The sequence below is a fragment of the Octodon degus genome, unplaced genomic scaffold (genome assembly GCF_000260255.1).
Source record: "Octodon degus isolate 3935 unplaced genomic scaffold, OctDeg1.0 scaffold00298, whole genome shotgun sequence".
In the NCBI taxonomy this organism is placed as follows: Eukaryota; Metazoa; Chordata; class Mammalia; order Rodentia; family Octodontidae; genus Octodon; species Octodon degus.
In genome coordinates this window covers 364,464-382,340 of record NW_004524874.1, presented here as the reverse complement: position 1 = coordinate 382,340, position 17,877 = coordinate 364,464, and the positions used below count along the sequence as shown (strand labels likewise).

The 17,877-nt window shown below is 36.0% G+C and overlaps 1 protein-coding gene across 1 annotated transcript in view; it reads right to left on the bottom strand.

Moving 5' to 3' along the window:
- Positions 1–17,877, bottom strand: part of Ccdc39 (coiled-coil domain containing 39) — a 44,471-nt gene that overhangs the window by 24,997 nt on the left and 1,597 nt on the right. Inside the window, exons 2-10 of the mRNA XM_023707550.1 lie at positions 17,548–17,667; positions 14,990–15,136; positions 13,753–13,911; positions 12,596–12,688; positions 12,373–12,501; positions 6,442–6,633; positions 3,244–3,347; positions 2,783–2,915; positions 125–319 (exon numbers count right to left, since the gene is read on the bottom strand). Coding sequence (XP_023563318.1) covers positions 125–319; positions 2,783–2,915; positions 3,244–3,347; positions 6,442–6,633; positions 12,373–12,501; positions 12,596–12,688; positions 13,753–13,911; positions 14,990–15,136; positions 17,548–17,667 — 1,272 coding nt within the window. The remainder of the gene's footprint in view (positions 1–124; positions 320–2,782; positions 2,916–3,243; positions 3,348–6,441; positions 6,634–12,372; positions 12,502–12,595; positions 12,689–13,752; positions 13,912–14,989; positions 15,137–17,547; positions 17,668–17,877) is intronic.

Genomic DNA, 17,877 nt, shown 5'->3' with positions numbered 1-17,877 from the left:
TCTCTCTCTCTCTCTCTCTCTCTCTCTCTCTCTCAAATAAATAAAAAAATAAAAAAAAACATTTGAGAATTTAAAAAAAAAAAAAACAATCAGAATGGAAGATGCTTGCATGAGCAACACCTACCTGACTGTACATAATTTCTTGCTGTTTTAAGGTTTCAAAATCCAGTTTATGTAACTGATTGTTGAGATGCTTCAGAGTGGAACGGGTTCCTTCAATTTCTGACACAAGAGCTTTTTCTTTCATCTTCTCAGTCTGTAACTCCTGAATTTTCTTAAAAAACACATCTTTCACTATGTTCAATTGAACTTCCACTTCCTGATAATAAGAATTACAGTTTTTAAGAAAATTATAGTATCTTAAAATTTTTTATTTACATGAACATTGTAATTTAGGAGCTCATAAACAAATGAGCCCCTCTCATCAACACTATAACCCTTGATAACATAAACCCTTTGTCACAATTTCAACCAATTCTCAGCACGTCTTATAGTCCATTCTAGTAGACTAGAGTAGCGGTTTTCTATTCCTGCTATCCAGCACCTTGACCTGTCATCTTAATTCCATTCCACATTTCCCTAGCTCAGAACTAGGCCACTCCACTGGTTCCTGGGGGAGTGGTGGAAGAAGAGGCCACTGAGACAAACCACTTGCAACTTCACAAAGTTGTCTGAAGTCCTGCAGGTGTAACAGTGGAGAAACTACATCACCCATGCTCCATCTCCTTTCAAGTACTGTCAAGTGACAATCAGGTTTAAACCATCAGTTCTCCAATGGATAAGAGGGTAAGGAGAAAATATGAACTGAATGGTATAAACAATCCCACTATGGCCCGCTTCAGGCTACTACATGATTCTGCTAAATGCAGAACTGGGAAAAGATACACAAGAGAAGACCATTCTGCAGTATTTCCAATGCACAGACACGAGGGACGTTAAACCACTTTATCATGAAGAGCCCACGCAGTAGTTAACTGTACAAACTAACCTGGAAATGATGAATGTTTCACTTTTATTACTTTTGTTTTGGATATAATTAAATTGGAAGCCTCCATCATATGACTTTTTAATAGTAACTGTGGTAAGCAGCCCACCACAGTGTCCTGAAAATTTAACTCCTAGCTTTCGTGAGCCATAATGGGTGGGCCCGGGACCCTGCTGGCACTGCTCAGCACTCCCATTTTGCCTCTCGTTGGTCTCAGTACCACGTGCAGCCTTCTGGAAAAGAGGGACAAACCCCAATTCCCACTGCCTCCCCACCAAGGCAGATGTATCTTGACTTGGCGGCTTCACGACCACTATATTCTAGATTTCCAGTTACCCCAGTCAATTGACAGTTAATATTTTAAATGTTAAAATGACTTAATTCTAAGTTATGACACCCAAATAAGCATATTTTTTCTTTCCCAACCAGTGGAGTTCAGCATTAAACAAAAGAAGTTTGCAACTAATATTTAAACCTTTACAAAGCAAGAAATATCTGTATTCAGTGCATCATTGTCTTTCATGAAATAGACAATTGCCACTGAGTTTAAGACCTTCTACAAGATGGCTGAGTAGTTGTAGAGTCAGTGTTTGGTCATAGTAAGAGTCCATCCAAAAAAGATACGGCTGACTTTTTTCCAGTCGAACAAAATCAACAGCAACAAAGCCAAGATGATGAACACAACCCTGCTGCATTCAGTACCAGCACAGTACCAGCTCTCAATATATTTTCTAATTAAGCTAATTTTTTTCAAAAGTTAAGAATCTTTTATTCTCTGTGATCAGAAAGTCTAATTGATATGACTCTCAGTCTTTACTGGTTTCTAGTAAGTTTTAATGTGCCATAGACCAGCGTGCTCTCAGGGAAAAAACACAACTTTTAAGGAAATGCAAGATTTGGACTCAGGTAGGAAGTGCTGCATGACTTCATTACTCAGGAATTTTAACAGCATTCTGAGGAAACTGAATTCTGTCCAGATAAAAATAGAGCCATAGTTCACATAAGTTTGATAAAATATTCATGGATTTTGTTCACATCTGAAGTTACTCCTTCTTCTTTCTCCTCTGTCTCCCCAAACAGAGTAAAAGCAAGATGTACTGCCTACCATAATATGTCACACAGAGAAGTCACTTAGAAGTTTTCAAGGAGGAAATGGTGAACCAGCCTTATCTAGTTTCCCAAAAATTTGCTTTAATGGAACCATTCCACCAGAGCTTGGGCTGCCAGGCTAATTAGTAAAGTGACATCCTTGAGTCTATTTGTGAAAACATGGTGCCAGATGGTAAGGTAAGATGTTAAGGATACAACGGATGAAACACGGACAATGAATATGGTGGTACTGGGGACTGAACTCAGGGCCTTCACACTGAGTGATATACCCACAGGCCCTTTCTGATTTATTTTTAGATAGAGTCTTGCTAAAACAATGGAGTTCCCCAGGCTGGACTGGAACTTGAGATTTTCCTACCTTGACCTTCCACAACAGAAATTAATCATGAAACAAAATAAAATGATAATCAGGTGAAAGTCAGTTGTACAACAAGGTCAGTTTTCAAGATATCTATGTGGTGCAGCCATAGACACACGGGTAGCAGGGACCCAGACATGGTGGTCATTGTAAAGGAGCAAAATCCAGGGCAAAGTGCAAAGATGGCAAAGTTAAATGATAAAAATACAAAGCAGCTCTTAGAAACTTTTAGTCCTCTGGTTAGTAGGGGCTGATGAATTAGGCTTTCAGGAGTCAATTCACTTCTGGCTAGTTTGCTATAAGTTTCAAAACTTAAATGTACACTCTACCTTCACACTCTTTTCCTCTTCCTTTAGCATATCTTCCAGATTGGTGGCTTTCTCTTCCACAGACATGGTTTTCTCAGTTATCTGACTCAATTTTTTTCTAATGATATGATTATGACTTTTGAATTTTTGTAACCTAAATAAGGAAAAGATAGAAAGCATGCCTAGAAGCTGTTCAATGCAAACAAATGAGCGTTTATCATAAGATGTTGACATTAATAGGTCTATTTTGCTATGAAGCTTTTTTCTTATCATTTTACATATACATATATATATATATACATATATATATATATACTATAAAAATATTTCTCTTGAATTTGTGATAGAAAGACAGGAAACTTTGAAGCTTAATAATGCAGTAGCTTTAATGCTGCAATTATTTCACAAGACATAGACCTACATATTACAATAATTTTCAAGGGTTAGTAAAAAAGTTAATTATTTAAATAGATTTTTCTTACCTTTCTCTTTCTTCAAGGCTATCTTTCTTTATTTTGGAAATATTTTTCCTTAATGCTTCTAAATCACTGGCAGTTCTATTCACAGTGGCTTTTAAAGAATCCAACTGTTTATTAGTTAAAGACAAAAATTACATGTTTACTCTACACAGTATAGTTGCATTACTGAGAACTTCTATTCTGCCCACTTTATGTTTTAACCTATGTTACATCCATAGAAACAGTAACTCTTTTTGTATTAATATTTACAGATCTTATTATTTATTGGCATATCAAATTTAAATGGCTTTTACAATATGAAAAGAACTAAAAGTAGTTATATATGTATATATATTAAAAAATAAATGCGACCTGTCCAATATCCTGAGACTGGCTCAAAAACACAAGATTCAAAACAAACTGATGTATTTGTATAAAATATTCAGGACAATCATAAGAAGGTTAGTTGGATTTGGAAAAATATCAAAATATTCTAACTCATCCTTTTTCTAACTAACACATAGCCTCTTATGACACACATTTTACAGTTAATCAAAATTATTAAAATAAATCTAAGTCATAAATTTTCTCCTTCAGAAGAACATTCACAAAAACTTAGACTCCACCCAAATAAATTAGAACTAACAAATCTGCTAAAGTTGTAGGAGACAAAATCAACACACAAAACCTAGTTCATTTTTATACACTAACAATGAATTTTTTAATAAAAAAAAGTTTTAAAATTCATCTGTAATAGCACAAAAAAAGAATAAAATACTTAGGTATAAATTAAACCAAGGAGATAAAAGACCTGTACACTGAAAATGAAAAAATATTCATGAAATAAATTACATAATACATAACGGAAAGATCTTTCACTTCATGGATTGGAAGAAATTATATTGTCAAAATGTTCATACCACCAAAATCTCTATAGAGTCAATCAATATTCCTATCAAAATATCCATACCAATCCCTACCAAAATTTTAATGTTATTCCTCACCGAAACAGAAAAAAAAGTGCTAAAAGGAGCTAAAGAAATCTGAAGCAAGGAAAACAAAGTTGTGCTGGGGAGATAGCTCAGTAGAATAAGCGCCTGCCTGGCAAGCGCAGTGTCCTGAGTTCAACCCCCGGTACCCCCGCCCAAAAAAAGTTGGAGCAATAATAATTCTTGACTTCAAACTACATTACAAAGTTATAGTAACCCCAAAAGTATGCAATTAGCATAAGAATAGATACACTGACTAATGGAACAGAAGAGAGACTGAATATAAATCTATACATATACACAGTCAACTAATTGTCAGAGAGATGCAAAACAAGCACAGTGGAGAAGGGGGAGATTCTTCCATAAATAGTTTTGGTAATAATGAATACCCACATGCAGAATGATCATAGGGCTTTTCTCTTTCTACATATATAAAACAACTTAAAATGGACCAAAGATCTTAAATGTAAAATCTGACACACAAAACTCCTAGAAAAAAGCATATGGGGAAAGGTCCTTGATACTGGTGTCCATAATAATTTTTTTGATGTCCCATAAAAAGTACAAACCTAAAAAATAACAATGAACAAGTGAGACTGTTCAAAAGTTTCTGTTCAGTAAAAATAAAAATCAAAATGAAAAGGCAACAGACAGAATGTGATAAAATATTTGCAAATTATCTGTCTGATAAGAGATTAACCTCCAAAATATATAAGGAATGCATACAACTCAATAATATAATAGCAATAACAATGATGACACAATTGAAAAATGGGTCTGAACATTTTTCCAAAGAAGACTGGCCAACAGGAATATGAGAAGATGCTCAAGATCACTATCAGGAATATACAAGTTGCACTACCATGCAATACACCCTGTAACTGTTAAAATGGCTATTATGAAAAAGAAAAACTGTAAGTTGGCAAACATGTAGAGAAAAGGGAACACTTTCATACTTTTGTCTGAAATGTAATGTCACAGCCATTATGCAAAACAGTATAGAAGCTCCTTAAGGAAAATAGAACTACCCTATAATCTAAAACTCCTTCTTCTGAATATATATCCAAAGGAAACAAAATCTGTATGCTGAAGAGCTCTCTAGACCCCCATGTTCTTTGCAACAGTTTTCACAATAGTCAAGGTACAGAAACTACCTAAGTGTTCATAAAAGATGCTGGAGGGGACAGAGGGACCAGGAGCATCCCACACAGCTGGTGGAAATGGAAACTACATCCACCAGGGGAGTGGTAGGAAAGGTCCCCAAGAAGCTCAGAATAAAAATACCATTTGATCCACCTGTACAACTCCTTAGTATATATCCAAAAGAACTACATACAACACGTGGTAGTAACCTGGCATATTCATACTTGTGACTGCACATTTCATAATAACAAAGCTATAGACAGCCTAGGTGGCCATCAACAGATGAATGGATAGAAAAATATGGCACTGATACACAGTGGAACATTATTCAACCATAAAAATAATAAAATCGGGCTGGTGAGATGGCTCAGTGGTCTAAAGCGCCTACTTAGAACAAGTTTAGCAAAGCACAGGGACCGCAGTTCAATCCCCCAGCACCACATGCCAGCCAGCCCGCCCCCTGGTGGCTGAGCTGGCCACACACACACACACACACACACACACACACACACAAATAAAATTAAAAAAATAATAACAATAATAATAAAATCATGTCAATTGCTAGAAAAAAAGATAGAACTGAAAATCATCATGCTAGGCAAAATAAGCCAGACTCAATTAAATATCACGTTTTAATATATCACATCTTATATAATCAATGTAAAAGAGAAAGAGACAATGAGAGAAAGAAGGAGGAAGGGGTGGAATGAGGGGAGAGAAAGAGAGAGGGAGAACGAGAACATTGGACTTCTAGAAATAAAGGATATCATCAGGGGAGGGAATAATAGAGATGAAAATAATGAAAAAATGTTACATACATTTACCAGTATACCAAAAAATTACTAATTTATATTATTGCATTATTAATTTTAATCACTGTATTACTAATATGTACTCATAAAATATTACATAGGAATACCAGTAGTACATTGACACAAAATGATGCTCTGACTATAGACATTCTTAAGCAAATGATGAAATTTTTAAAAAAAACACCAGAAGCAGAAGGCAGTTCCTTAAGGCAAGGCTTTGTGTTATTTTCATAATAATTCACCCCGAACTCACAGACCACTGTTCTTAGCTGATGTACCTCTTCCTTCAGCTGACTTCTAATGGTTTCATGATTTTGATAATCTGTTCTACATTTTAAAACTTTACGGTCAGCAGCAGAAATTTTTTTCTCATATTCTGTGTTATTCCCAATCTCATTTTCCAAAAACTTCATCTTTTCTTTAACCAAAATTTCTTTTTCTCTTTTTTCCTGTTTTACTCTTGTCAATGCCTAGAATGAAAACAAATATTTACTTAAATATTTGTTTAATATGAACAAACTAAAATCAAAAGGAATTTAGGTTTTGTTTTTTATTATTATATTCAATGTTTATTTAACATTCTTAAGAGAACACTTTTAAAAGACGGATTTGTATAAGAATAAAATAAAATATTAACACACCCCATACCAGTATTTATAAATTCATTGTTAAAGGTCTCTGTGCTGTCTTTCATCAATCTGAAACTTTGCTGAAGATATGAGAAAATCAATGGGCCTATATATACGAAGCGTAACATCTAAAAAAATTTAATAGCAATAAATATTTTTTACATAGCAACTTGGGTTTCCATGAGAGTTTCCAAATATTTTACAGATCAGTATTTTTCATCTTTCAAAAATAACATTTTAGTTATTGGTTCCATTAAGAATATCTTCCCTTGGATTTTTGGTAGTCTTAATGATCAATAAGTGGAATATACAATGAAATATGGAGAAAGAATTCTGGTAACAAAGGGATAATGAATTTCACCCAAGAGTGATCTAGAAAAGATTACCCAAGAGGCATCATTTGAGTGGGGACTACAAAAATGAATGGAGATATATGAGTGCTCCAATGTGGCTAAAGTGCAGATGTAACAAGGAACACAGAATTAAGAAAGAGTAGAGTAGAGATGAAGAGTATGAGAGTGGAAAGGTAGAATTTAAGGCCAATTTGTGATGAAATTCAAATGCCATGGTCAACTTTTAAGCCATGTGACATGAGAAGATATTTTAATGCTGGGGAACAAAAAAAAAGCAAAACAAAACAAAACAAAAAACAGTCAAATGAGTTTTTTTTTCAAATAATTTTATTGAGAAACAAATAGCAATGAGACAATTTTGAAACCAATTAGTAGGAGAGTTTCAATAATTAATATGTTGCATATTGTATCTTCTTAGTGGTTATTCATAGTACAAGATTCTGACTTAATATCCTATCAAACACTATTAGTACAAATCTTTCTTCTCATTGAATTAAGAGAAAGTAGCTGTATACCTATCTTAACTATTTTGTATATACAGATACAAAATGATCATTCATTTGTATCCCCTTTTTTTAATTTTTTCAGGGAAGGGTATTTCATTGTCATTTAAATATTGTAGGGGGCTGGTGAGATGGCTCAGTGGTCTAAAGCACCTACTTAGAACAAGCTAAGCTAAACAAAGCACAGGGACCGCGGTTCAATCCCCCAGCACCACATGCCAGCCAGCCCCGCCCCCTGGTGGGCTGAGCTGGCCACACACAAAAAATAAATAAATAAATAAACAAACAAACAAACAAATAAATAAAATTTAAAAAAAATAAATATTGTAGGTGTATGAATTCAGCAAAATATCCCAATATAGTCCAGTAGTCCATAATAGTAGTGGGTTAACCACAGGACTGGCAATGTCAGAAGTCCTGCGCCCTTTACAGCCCAGCATACCAACATGGCTTTACCCTTATACCTCGTTTTTATACCTTTCTGATGGATGGTTAAGATCAAGATAAAGCAAGACCTATATAACAAGAAATGTACCTTTTGTATCTGATAAGGTCAGTCAAGTCTCCTCAGGATTTATCCTGAAACCAACCCTGTACTGCAATTTGTAGATCTTTTGTCAGCGTCAGCCATGTGGATGAGTCACGAACATTGCTTGACCAATTTCTGTGAAAGCCTGAGAGAATGTTTTCTCTCCATGTGACTCTCCTTAGGCACACTCTACATCATAGATCACATTCCTCTGTGGTCTCATAATCTCCTTGATCAGAAAATTTGGGACACAACTGAGTTACATGATGTTACAGTACAGGTTCTCCTATGTCCTGAGTCTTCACTGACCTTGAACAGCGAGGGCCAAAATGTTGGCTGTCCTTGCAGCCCTTCTTTTTCTCTAATTTTTTATCTGCAAACTTAGGTTATTAACCCTCCAGAAGAGAAGCTTATTATTACCCTACAACAAATGCAGTTGGACTTAACCTATCTGTCTGAATATCAAAAATCTTAGGCATAACATGGAACAGGTATTTTCCATCAAGTATTGATATGTTAAACTTTAAGTCTCTACAGAATATGAAGGAAAAAAATTTTAAAATATGAATAAATAATTACATATTTTTAAATAGAAATTTAGAAACCTAACCATATACAGCATTATAGTAGGACAGTCCTGTGAAATTTTTTTTCTTGATTCTTGTTTTCATTTATTATCTTTTTTAAAAAAACAAACATTTACTTGAGAAACAATATGGCAATAATTGGTATGTCATGACAAACAGTACACATTTAGAAGACCAGAATGACAAGCATTGCAAGCATGACCCTACTATTACACACTGTCTTCAGTGCAATTGCTTAGTTCACAGGTATCAGCATATATAGTTAGTCACGGTGAGAATCCTACCAATTAACTGTTATTTTCAAAAACCTGCCAATTGGGGGGCCTGCCCCTTAGCTCAGTTCTTTAAGTGGCTGCTTCAACAAAGCGGTCAGCCTCAGGTTGCTGTGGTTGGATCCCCAGAATTCAAGCCAGCCAAACCTGCCCTGAAGGCATTCGGAGCCAGCCAGGAAAAACAAAACAAAAACCTGCTGATATTTCTCAGGATCATTGCCTTACCCATCTTGTGCACATAAATGTATGGCTTTGCTCCGGCCATGTTTGCTAGCTTTTCTCCTTGTCCAAATGTGGTTTTTCAAGTAATGTAAAGGCAACAGACTCAATAAATTACAGAGAAAATTACCCTAAAATGTATTTCTTCTAAGTTTTCCAAAAGGGGTCTTACCAAACAATCCTAGAAGCCTGGAGGAGTTAAGAATTCTGAAATCAGTAAGTTTGTGAAATCCTGTAATACTATACATATTAACCTATTAAATATATGTGTTATGCTTTGTCCCCCAAAGCTTCATGCTGTGATGGGTGGGGCTTCTAGAGTTTATAATTAATTCATGTTCCAATGCTGGGATTATAGCAGGGAGTGTTACAGCCAGCATGGGACAGATGCCCTGAAAGCAACACAAGGAAGGGAGAGAGGTTTGCTCTCTGCCTCTGCCCCTGCCGCTGTTCCATGCTGCAGCCGCTGCTTCGGCGAGTATGGACTGAACCGTGTGAGGGAAATAAATCTTTCCTTTCTTAATTTTGTGTGTCAGGTATTTTGTCCCAGCAAGAGACAAGTAACAGAGAAAAGGAACCGAGACAGCATGTATATCTGAGATATAATATATTTTTAAAACACATTTTTCATTGCTTAATGTACTATTCCTATATACTGTCTACAAAACAACATGTCAGGCTAGGGAGATGGCTCAGAAGAAAAAGCACTTCCCAGGCAAGCACAAGGGCCTGAGTTCAATCCCTGGTTCAAAAAAAAAAAAAGTCTATAATGACAATAATAGGAATCCATAACGTTATTTGTGCTCACTCAGCTAAAAGCATGTCAAAATCTTCTAGGTTTAAATATATCCAATGACCATTCTAAAGTTTCTTGCATTACACTGATTTCTCTACCACTTGAGCAGATGCTTTCATACCTACTGTAACATTCCTAGTTCTTAAAAGTATTATTCATGGCTAAGTTTTCACATAGTTAATGCTTCCAGGCAATATCCCAACATGTCTACCATGGAATAAAAGCACAGCAGAAAAATCTTTTCCCTTTCTAAGTACTATTTCTTTCAGGGAGCCAATTTCAGGATCACATGGCAAGGCTTTCCAAGAAGGCATTAGGAAATAGGCATTGTTTTCAAGCAAGAGAGACTAAAAAAAAAAAAAGCACCATTTCACTGATACGGGATTAAAACATAACATCCTAAAATATGCCATTTTAACATATTGACCACTTTGAGTTCAAAGCACTTGAAAAATAGCAGATCCCAAGCAAGGCACTCTGACCTCTCTCTCCCCCAAAATACAAGAGATAAAACCCTATCTCAAAGGTATCTTCCCAATGCCAAGAGAAAGAAAAATATTCTTATCACCAAAGTCAAGGAGTTAAGACCAGTAGAAATCTGTACAAATAAACCTTGTTAAACTACCCCCTACCTGCCTAATGACTCTCCCACCACTGCTACTCTTTGTTCAAACTTGAATATAAGCACTCAGCCCTAGTCACTTATTTCTTTGAATTGTCATTTTTCTTATGAAAGCTCCTAGGACATGTAAATAAAATGTATATGCTTTCTTCTGTTAACCTATTTTATGTTAGTCCTAGCCAGAAACCTTAAGATGGCAGAGCAATTTTACCTTCCTACACAGACTAAATATTCTAGTGGTGGGAATGAGCTGCCCTTCACTCACAAGACCTGATTTATATCTCTTCTCAGCTCTGCGTTCAGCGGAATCATGTTGGCATAGAAGTGGTGCCGTCATAGAAATGCTTAAGTCAGGAATAAGTTTTGTTATATTTTGTTTTGTTTTCAGGAAGCAGATGTCAAGCTGTAAATAAGAAACATTATAAATAGGTCCAGACAGCTATTATTGGTGTATTCTGCCAAATCCATAGGTCAAGTCAGTCAGTAGTGAGTTTGCATGAAAATATTAACTGTGGATCAATAATCTTGAAACAGACACACTTGATTTACATAGAGAAAACTCTGATACTTTTAATTTACAAATTCTTGATATTTGAAAGCAATAAGAAATTTAAAAATAGATACCATTATCATCATTAAGATTTGAGAGGATGTCTTAGGAAAACTAGTTTATCCCTCCTAGGGAGTTATTCCTTATTTTTCAGTAAAATACTGTCTCTTGCAGATATTGATAATAAAATAATCACAAGTAAGCCATATTTAACCACTGGAATGCTAATATTCCAGTAGTCTGGGCTGGCTGCCTATTTGTGGAGTAAATTCAAAATGGAATTTAACACATCATCTCACTTTCTTTCCTCTTCAACCTCTTCATCCCAATCCCTCCCAACCCTTCCACTTTCACTCATCAATATTTCCTTCCTTAGGACCATTTTGTGTTTGTATATACAGAATAATTGGGATAGATATACAGCTACTTTCACTTAATTCAATGAGAAGAAAGATTTGTAGTAACAGTGTTTGGACAGAATATCCTGCCTGCTTCTTGTACTATGGATAACCACTAAGAAGATAACAATGTACAATGTATTAATTATTAAAAATGTCCTATTAATCAGCTTTGAAACTATCTAGATATTTGTTTCTCAATAGAACAAAAAAAAAATATTTCCTTCCTTCATGGTTTCCCAAAACCATTCTGTCACATCACCCCTAAAAGTAGCAAGCAATGGCAGTAGGCCTGCATCACCAGTTGACCAGTGCACTCTGCACCTCCCCTTTGGATTTTCTACATCAGTGGTGCCCCCGCTTCAACAGTAAAACTTTGTTGGCCACCTGGGTTCCTGGTCTGACTCTCCCACCTCATTTCTTGGTTATCTTCCAGGGACCATTTCCCTAAGCGTACGTGTTAACTCTCAGGCACCACTGACAACACACTGGATTTATGGCAGTAATATCTGCTTCACAATTAACAGCTGACAGGATCCAGTCTATGACTGCTGTAATACTGTAAGCAAATAATCTTCCTAAAATCACTTTCCTAAACAGATATAGGGTCAGCACTGCAAAAGATTTAGCAAAACTATCAAAGTCTTCTGCAAAAGTGACTTTCAGCCATGAGTGTGATTTACATTTGGAAGAATGAGTTAAACACCAAAGAGGCAAATAGATCAGAACATGATGGGGCGAACTACCTTACCAGGGCACAGTCGTCTATGTCTCGGTCCCGCTTCTGCATCTGCTCTATCGTGTTCTCCCACTGCTCAATGAGTGCTTGTCTTTCGTTATGAATCTTACGAAAATCTTGGGCTGCTTTATCCAGTTCCAACTGTCAAATAGAGAGCAAACAACATTTCTGAGAATGTAAATGCTTTTAAGAGCATCTACCTGAAAATTAAGAACTAAAATCTTCATGAACCAACCTGGGCACTGAGAGTCTCTGTAAGCTCATTGTCAAGAAGCTTTCGCTTCTGATTACATTCCAAGGTCAGCTTTTCTAACTTCAGGGTCAGTACCTATGAGATGGTCACAGGCAAAACATAATTATTATTTATAATTTAAAAGCTATAGATATCATGCCTAATACTATCATTATTCGTACGTATTTATATCTAAAACAACTGTAAAATAATGTTTTCCTTTTTTTTTTTTTTTTTTTTTTTTTTGGGAAGAGTCTACAGGGTGTTCAGGGTCTCACTACTATATCGGATTTGTAATGTTCTGCCTCATTACAGCCTCCCAAGAGCTGGGATAAAAGGCACATGCCACCACACCCTGTCTCAATTGGCATCTCAGCACACTCCGGGGTCAGGGCAGGCTCGGTAGGCTTGTGGATTGAAACCCCAAACCCTGAGCCTGCTTGCAGGTGCTTTAATCCACTGAGCTCTTCAGCCGGCCCTCCTTTTCTTTTAATCCTAAAGGGCTAATCTGTTTTCACAGAATTACATAAACTCCTAATTTTTTCTAAAATGATTTTAATATTTTCTAAAGGAAATTAGAAAAAAGAGTAATATGTCATTTGGAAATACCTACAATATAATTTGGTATTAAATCTCCCAGAAAAAAGCAGGTTTTGTATACTGACTCTGCTAGCAACACCAGATGTCAGTGGACCTTCAGGAATGGTTATAGCATCACTCAGCAGCACTATGGTCCCAAATTAGCGAATACCATATGTAATACTCAAACTAAAAATTAGACAAAATAGATAAAATATCAATAAATAGTGCTAGCACAAGTCTTTCTCTTCTCCAGGGTCAGGAAGACTTTCTCTTCTCCAAGCTGTCTAAGCACCTGCCTGGCAAGCACAAGGACCCAGGATCAATCCCCAGTACTACATGCCATGCCAGCCCCATGCCAAGCTGGCCACCAAACTGGGCGTGGTGGCACAGGCCTGTAATCCTAGTGCTGGGGAGGCTGAGACAGGAGGATCACGACAAGTCCAAGCTGTACAGCAAGACCCTGTACCAAATAAATAAATAAATAAATAAATAAATAAATAAATAAATAACTTTCTTTCTGAAATGCTTCCAAGAATCCTCTTAAATCAGAATAGCAATTACGATGTATCATTTCTCACCCTGATTTTATTATCGTCTTGTTGTGCATATTTCTCAAGAGTGAGGGCATCGCTGTCTTTATGAGCTGACTCTTCTAACCAAGCCTCCAATGCTTGCTGATCCCAGTTCATCTGACACTTCAAGCCATCCAACTTTTGAGTAGCTTTGAATATGCCATTCTAATTCCCAAGAAATGTGAGCGAAAAGAAAAATTGCAAAATATTATTTACTCTACAACCTCTAAGAAAACAATATTATGGACTAAAAAACATATTCAGAAGAAATCCTTCCCTGCCTTCAGACATTTATAGTATCCTGTTTCTAATTATTTAACTATTATCCTTGTATTTTAATTCCTTAATGGTAAAATAGAGAAGATCTGAATACACAAAGTTGAGGATAGTAGTTAACAAAAGTTTTCTTTAAAAGGCTTTAGACGATGTTATTCCACTAACGTCCCCCCAAATGCATATATATGCGGTCTTAGTTAGAATAATAGCCTCAAGATGCTAAAACTCACGTCAGGTTCCCTTCCTTCAGTCCCATTCCCTGTAAGAGGTCTCATGGATAGAAATGTTGGGAGCACTTCTAATTTTACAGTAGTGAAAGAAACAAAAATACTTCTATAAATTTAGTCATTTACTAAATCCAGATTCATAAAAGAACAATATATAAACAAATACAAATTAATAGGTATATAGTTCTATTGCATATATAAATATTACATGACATCACTATAAAATATGTATATGCGTGAATCTATATACTTCTGTATGTGCAGTTTTGTATACATGCCTATATAAAGAGAAGAATATACATCTGAAAAGAGCTCCCAAATCAAGTAACTGAAAACTAAAGAATGAGAAATAGGTTAAAGTAGTTTAACATTAAAGTCAGAAAGCTCAGAAATTAATATGAAATGTAGAAATTTTAAATGAATTGCAAAACTAAAATTGACTTTGCTGATAAGAATATAACACATTTCAACCAGGCCTAGTATTTTATATAACAGGCAGCCAGCATGATACTTTGAACATAGTAAGTCTCAGAAAATAAATGATGAATGAATAATGGGGGAGAATGTGGTACTTTAACATTGTTTCATTCAAATCACCACTCCATGTCATTTCATTGTTCAAGAAAACAATTTAAATAAATGTCAAGAAACTAATGAATGCCTTTCCTATACAGAAAAAAAAAAAAAAAGCTCATTTCACGTGCGAGAGGTACAGTCGTGTGAAGCGTCCAGTCACATACTTCCTTGTCAGTCTTCCGCTCTCGGATGGAAGCCATCTCATTTTCTAGCTGCAGTATCTCGCTCTTCACTCGTCCCAGTTCTCTTTCAGCAATGGCCTTAAAGTGTTCTTCACTTTCAATCTCATTCTCCCTTGCTTTGTAAAGGGACTAGAAAAGTACAGAAACAAAAGCTTTAAAACTTTTATCATTATGAAATATTTATATTAGTCCATTAGGCACCAAGAAGGTCACCAAGATGCATGGATGAACTCCACAGGGAGGACACCTTCACCCTGGACAGGGACCACAGTCTGGCTGACGTCGCTCACTCGGTGGTAAGGAAGTCAGCCCCGCCTGCCCAGAGGTACTAGAATCTGCAGTCTTCAGCTACGAGGTTGGTGCAGAAAAACTAAAGAAAACAAAGTTTATCTGGTGAGGCCTGAAAACTATAATTCATTACTTACCGATAAGTAAGAAATAATCAATTAAACATAACGGAAAAGGAACACACCCTGTTGATCACATATTTTAATTAAAAGGGAACTTTGAAATAATTACCTAAAAACTGACGGTGGACAATATTTCTTAAGAGTGTACTAGTAGACGATTTTTACCTTTGTTTTTATCAAATAAAAATTTCTTGCCAAGTGGTCTTAGAGTGCTCCTAAGTTAACACTCTCCGTATTAATTTCATACTAGTAGCATTAAAGCTGCTACTGTAGCACAAAGTGTATCACTTTTGTCTCTATGTAATCCAGGCTTGTTTATTCAAGTTTATTGGTACTGAGATACACCTACAGTGATTCTTTCTCTCAAGTCCCCAAGTCACTAGTTTAATAACTTGAGGAAAACTACTGTTCCAAACAGTTAGGGGTTTTATTTATTTATTTATTTATTTATTTATTTATTTGGTACAGGGTCCCTAGTGCTTGGATTACAGGTGTGATGGGGCCAGAACAGCATGTAGTACCAGGGACCGAACCCAGGTCCTTGTATTTGCCAGGCAGACAATTAGACTGCTATGCTATCTGCCCAATGCTAGTTGGGTTTTGTTGTTGTTACTGTTTTGTTCTACAGGAACTCAGGACCCTGAATTTGCCAGGCAGGCACTTATGCTGCTGAGCTATATCTCCAGTCCTGTTCCAAAGAGTTTTGTTTTGTTTTTTAATTAATTTATTTTATTTTATTTTCACGTATTTAGGGCAGGGTCTACAGGGTGTTCAGGGTCTCACTACATAGATAGGATTTGTAGTGATTCTCCTGTTTTCAGCCTCCTAAGTGCTTCGATTATGGGATTACTGGAACAGGCCACACCACTCAGTCTCAATTGCCTTCTCAGCATGCCCTGGGAGCGGAGCCGACACAGCAGGTCCGGGGCTCAAGCCCCTGCCCCTGGGTGACTTAAGCAGGTACTTTAATCTGCTGAGTTATCAGGCTGGTGCTCCAAATAGTTCTGTCCATTACGCAAACAAAGTATTGAAGATTCAGGAGTATTATTTTCAAACGTTTACTAAATATGTAACTTCCTAATAAGATTTGTAAACTATTAAACATACACTGAGTATGGACTGATTTTTAAAGGCATGGCTTTATTCATTTTTAAGATTTATAATTTTTTCTCAGAAAAGTAGATGAGCTTTTTTTAAATTGACAAGGAAGTCTAATGCTGATTTACCAAGTTAGCTGGTTTTCTGGGCATCAGGGAGTACATGTCTACACTTCAGCAGATTCTTTTCTGTTATTGTTTCTTTGTTTTTTTTATTGTATTTAGTACAGGGTCTACAGGGTCTCACTACACAGATCGGACTTGCAGTGATCCTCCCTGTTTTTCAACCTCCCAAGTACTGGGATTACAGGTACGTGCCACCATGCCCGGTTTCAATCACAGTCTCAGTGGGGGGCGAGGACGGTGAGGCCAGCAAGGCAAGCTGGGGCTTGAACACCCACCCTTGCCTCTACCTAGGCAGGTGTTTTAATCCGCTGAGCTATTTGGCTGACCCTTAAGCAAATTATTCTTAAAACAAAAGCTTAATTCCCTACTTCAAGTTTTAACTACAGTAGTGCTATGTCTAAAACACATTCTCAAGTTACCTTAAATAATCTACAAGATAATTTAACTTTTTAGTCTCATGATGATCTTTAAAATTTTCAATTTTTTAACTAAACTAACATAAACTAAACTAACATACCTTGCAGCCATAAAGGCCACTAAAGTGTGTTCAGCGGGTAGTTCTGAAAAACTGAAGATAAAAATCTATTCTGCATTATACTAGCTCTGTTTCTGCTTATAGCTGTCATTTCTCATGGCCATGACTATATCCTTCTTACATAAATCTGTTGCTTATTATTATATGAGATTGTTTGGATGATTTCTGCTTTAATACAGTTTTTGTTTAAAATTGATAGCAGTAATTTGTTCCTTAAATCTTTTTTTCTATTTACTTTAGCATTCATGGTTCTATTCACAACAGTTGGGTTATGCTATTTTCTATTATTTCTCTAACAAAAATCACAGACTGACTGTAAAATGTTTCATGACTACACGGATATAATCAATATCATTTTCAACACTGCCATACCTGTGTGAATGATAATTCTTGCTTAACATTTTTCAAGTGAGAATTCATTGCATTAACTCGATCTTCATAGTCACGTAACTGATCTTGCAAGTTTGATTTTTCACTCTGCAGCTTTGATAACTGTAAATAATAAATACTATGATCAACCAAAGCCCTATTAAATTTTACCATGTCAAAGGACCTAAAAATCAAAAGAAAATTAAATGTTCTGTCACAGTATGTTTAAGATATTGTAACAGGGGTGGGGAGATGGCTCAGTAGAATAAGTGCTTCCCTGGCAAGCGCAAGGGTCTGAGTTCAATCCCTGGTTCCGCAAAAAAAAAAAAAAAA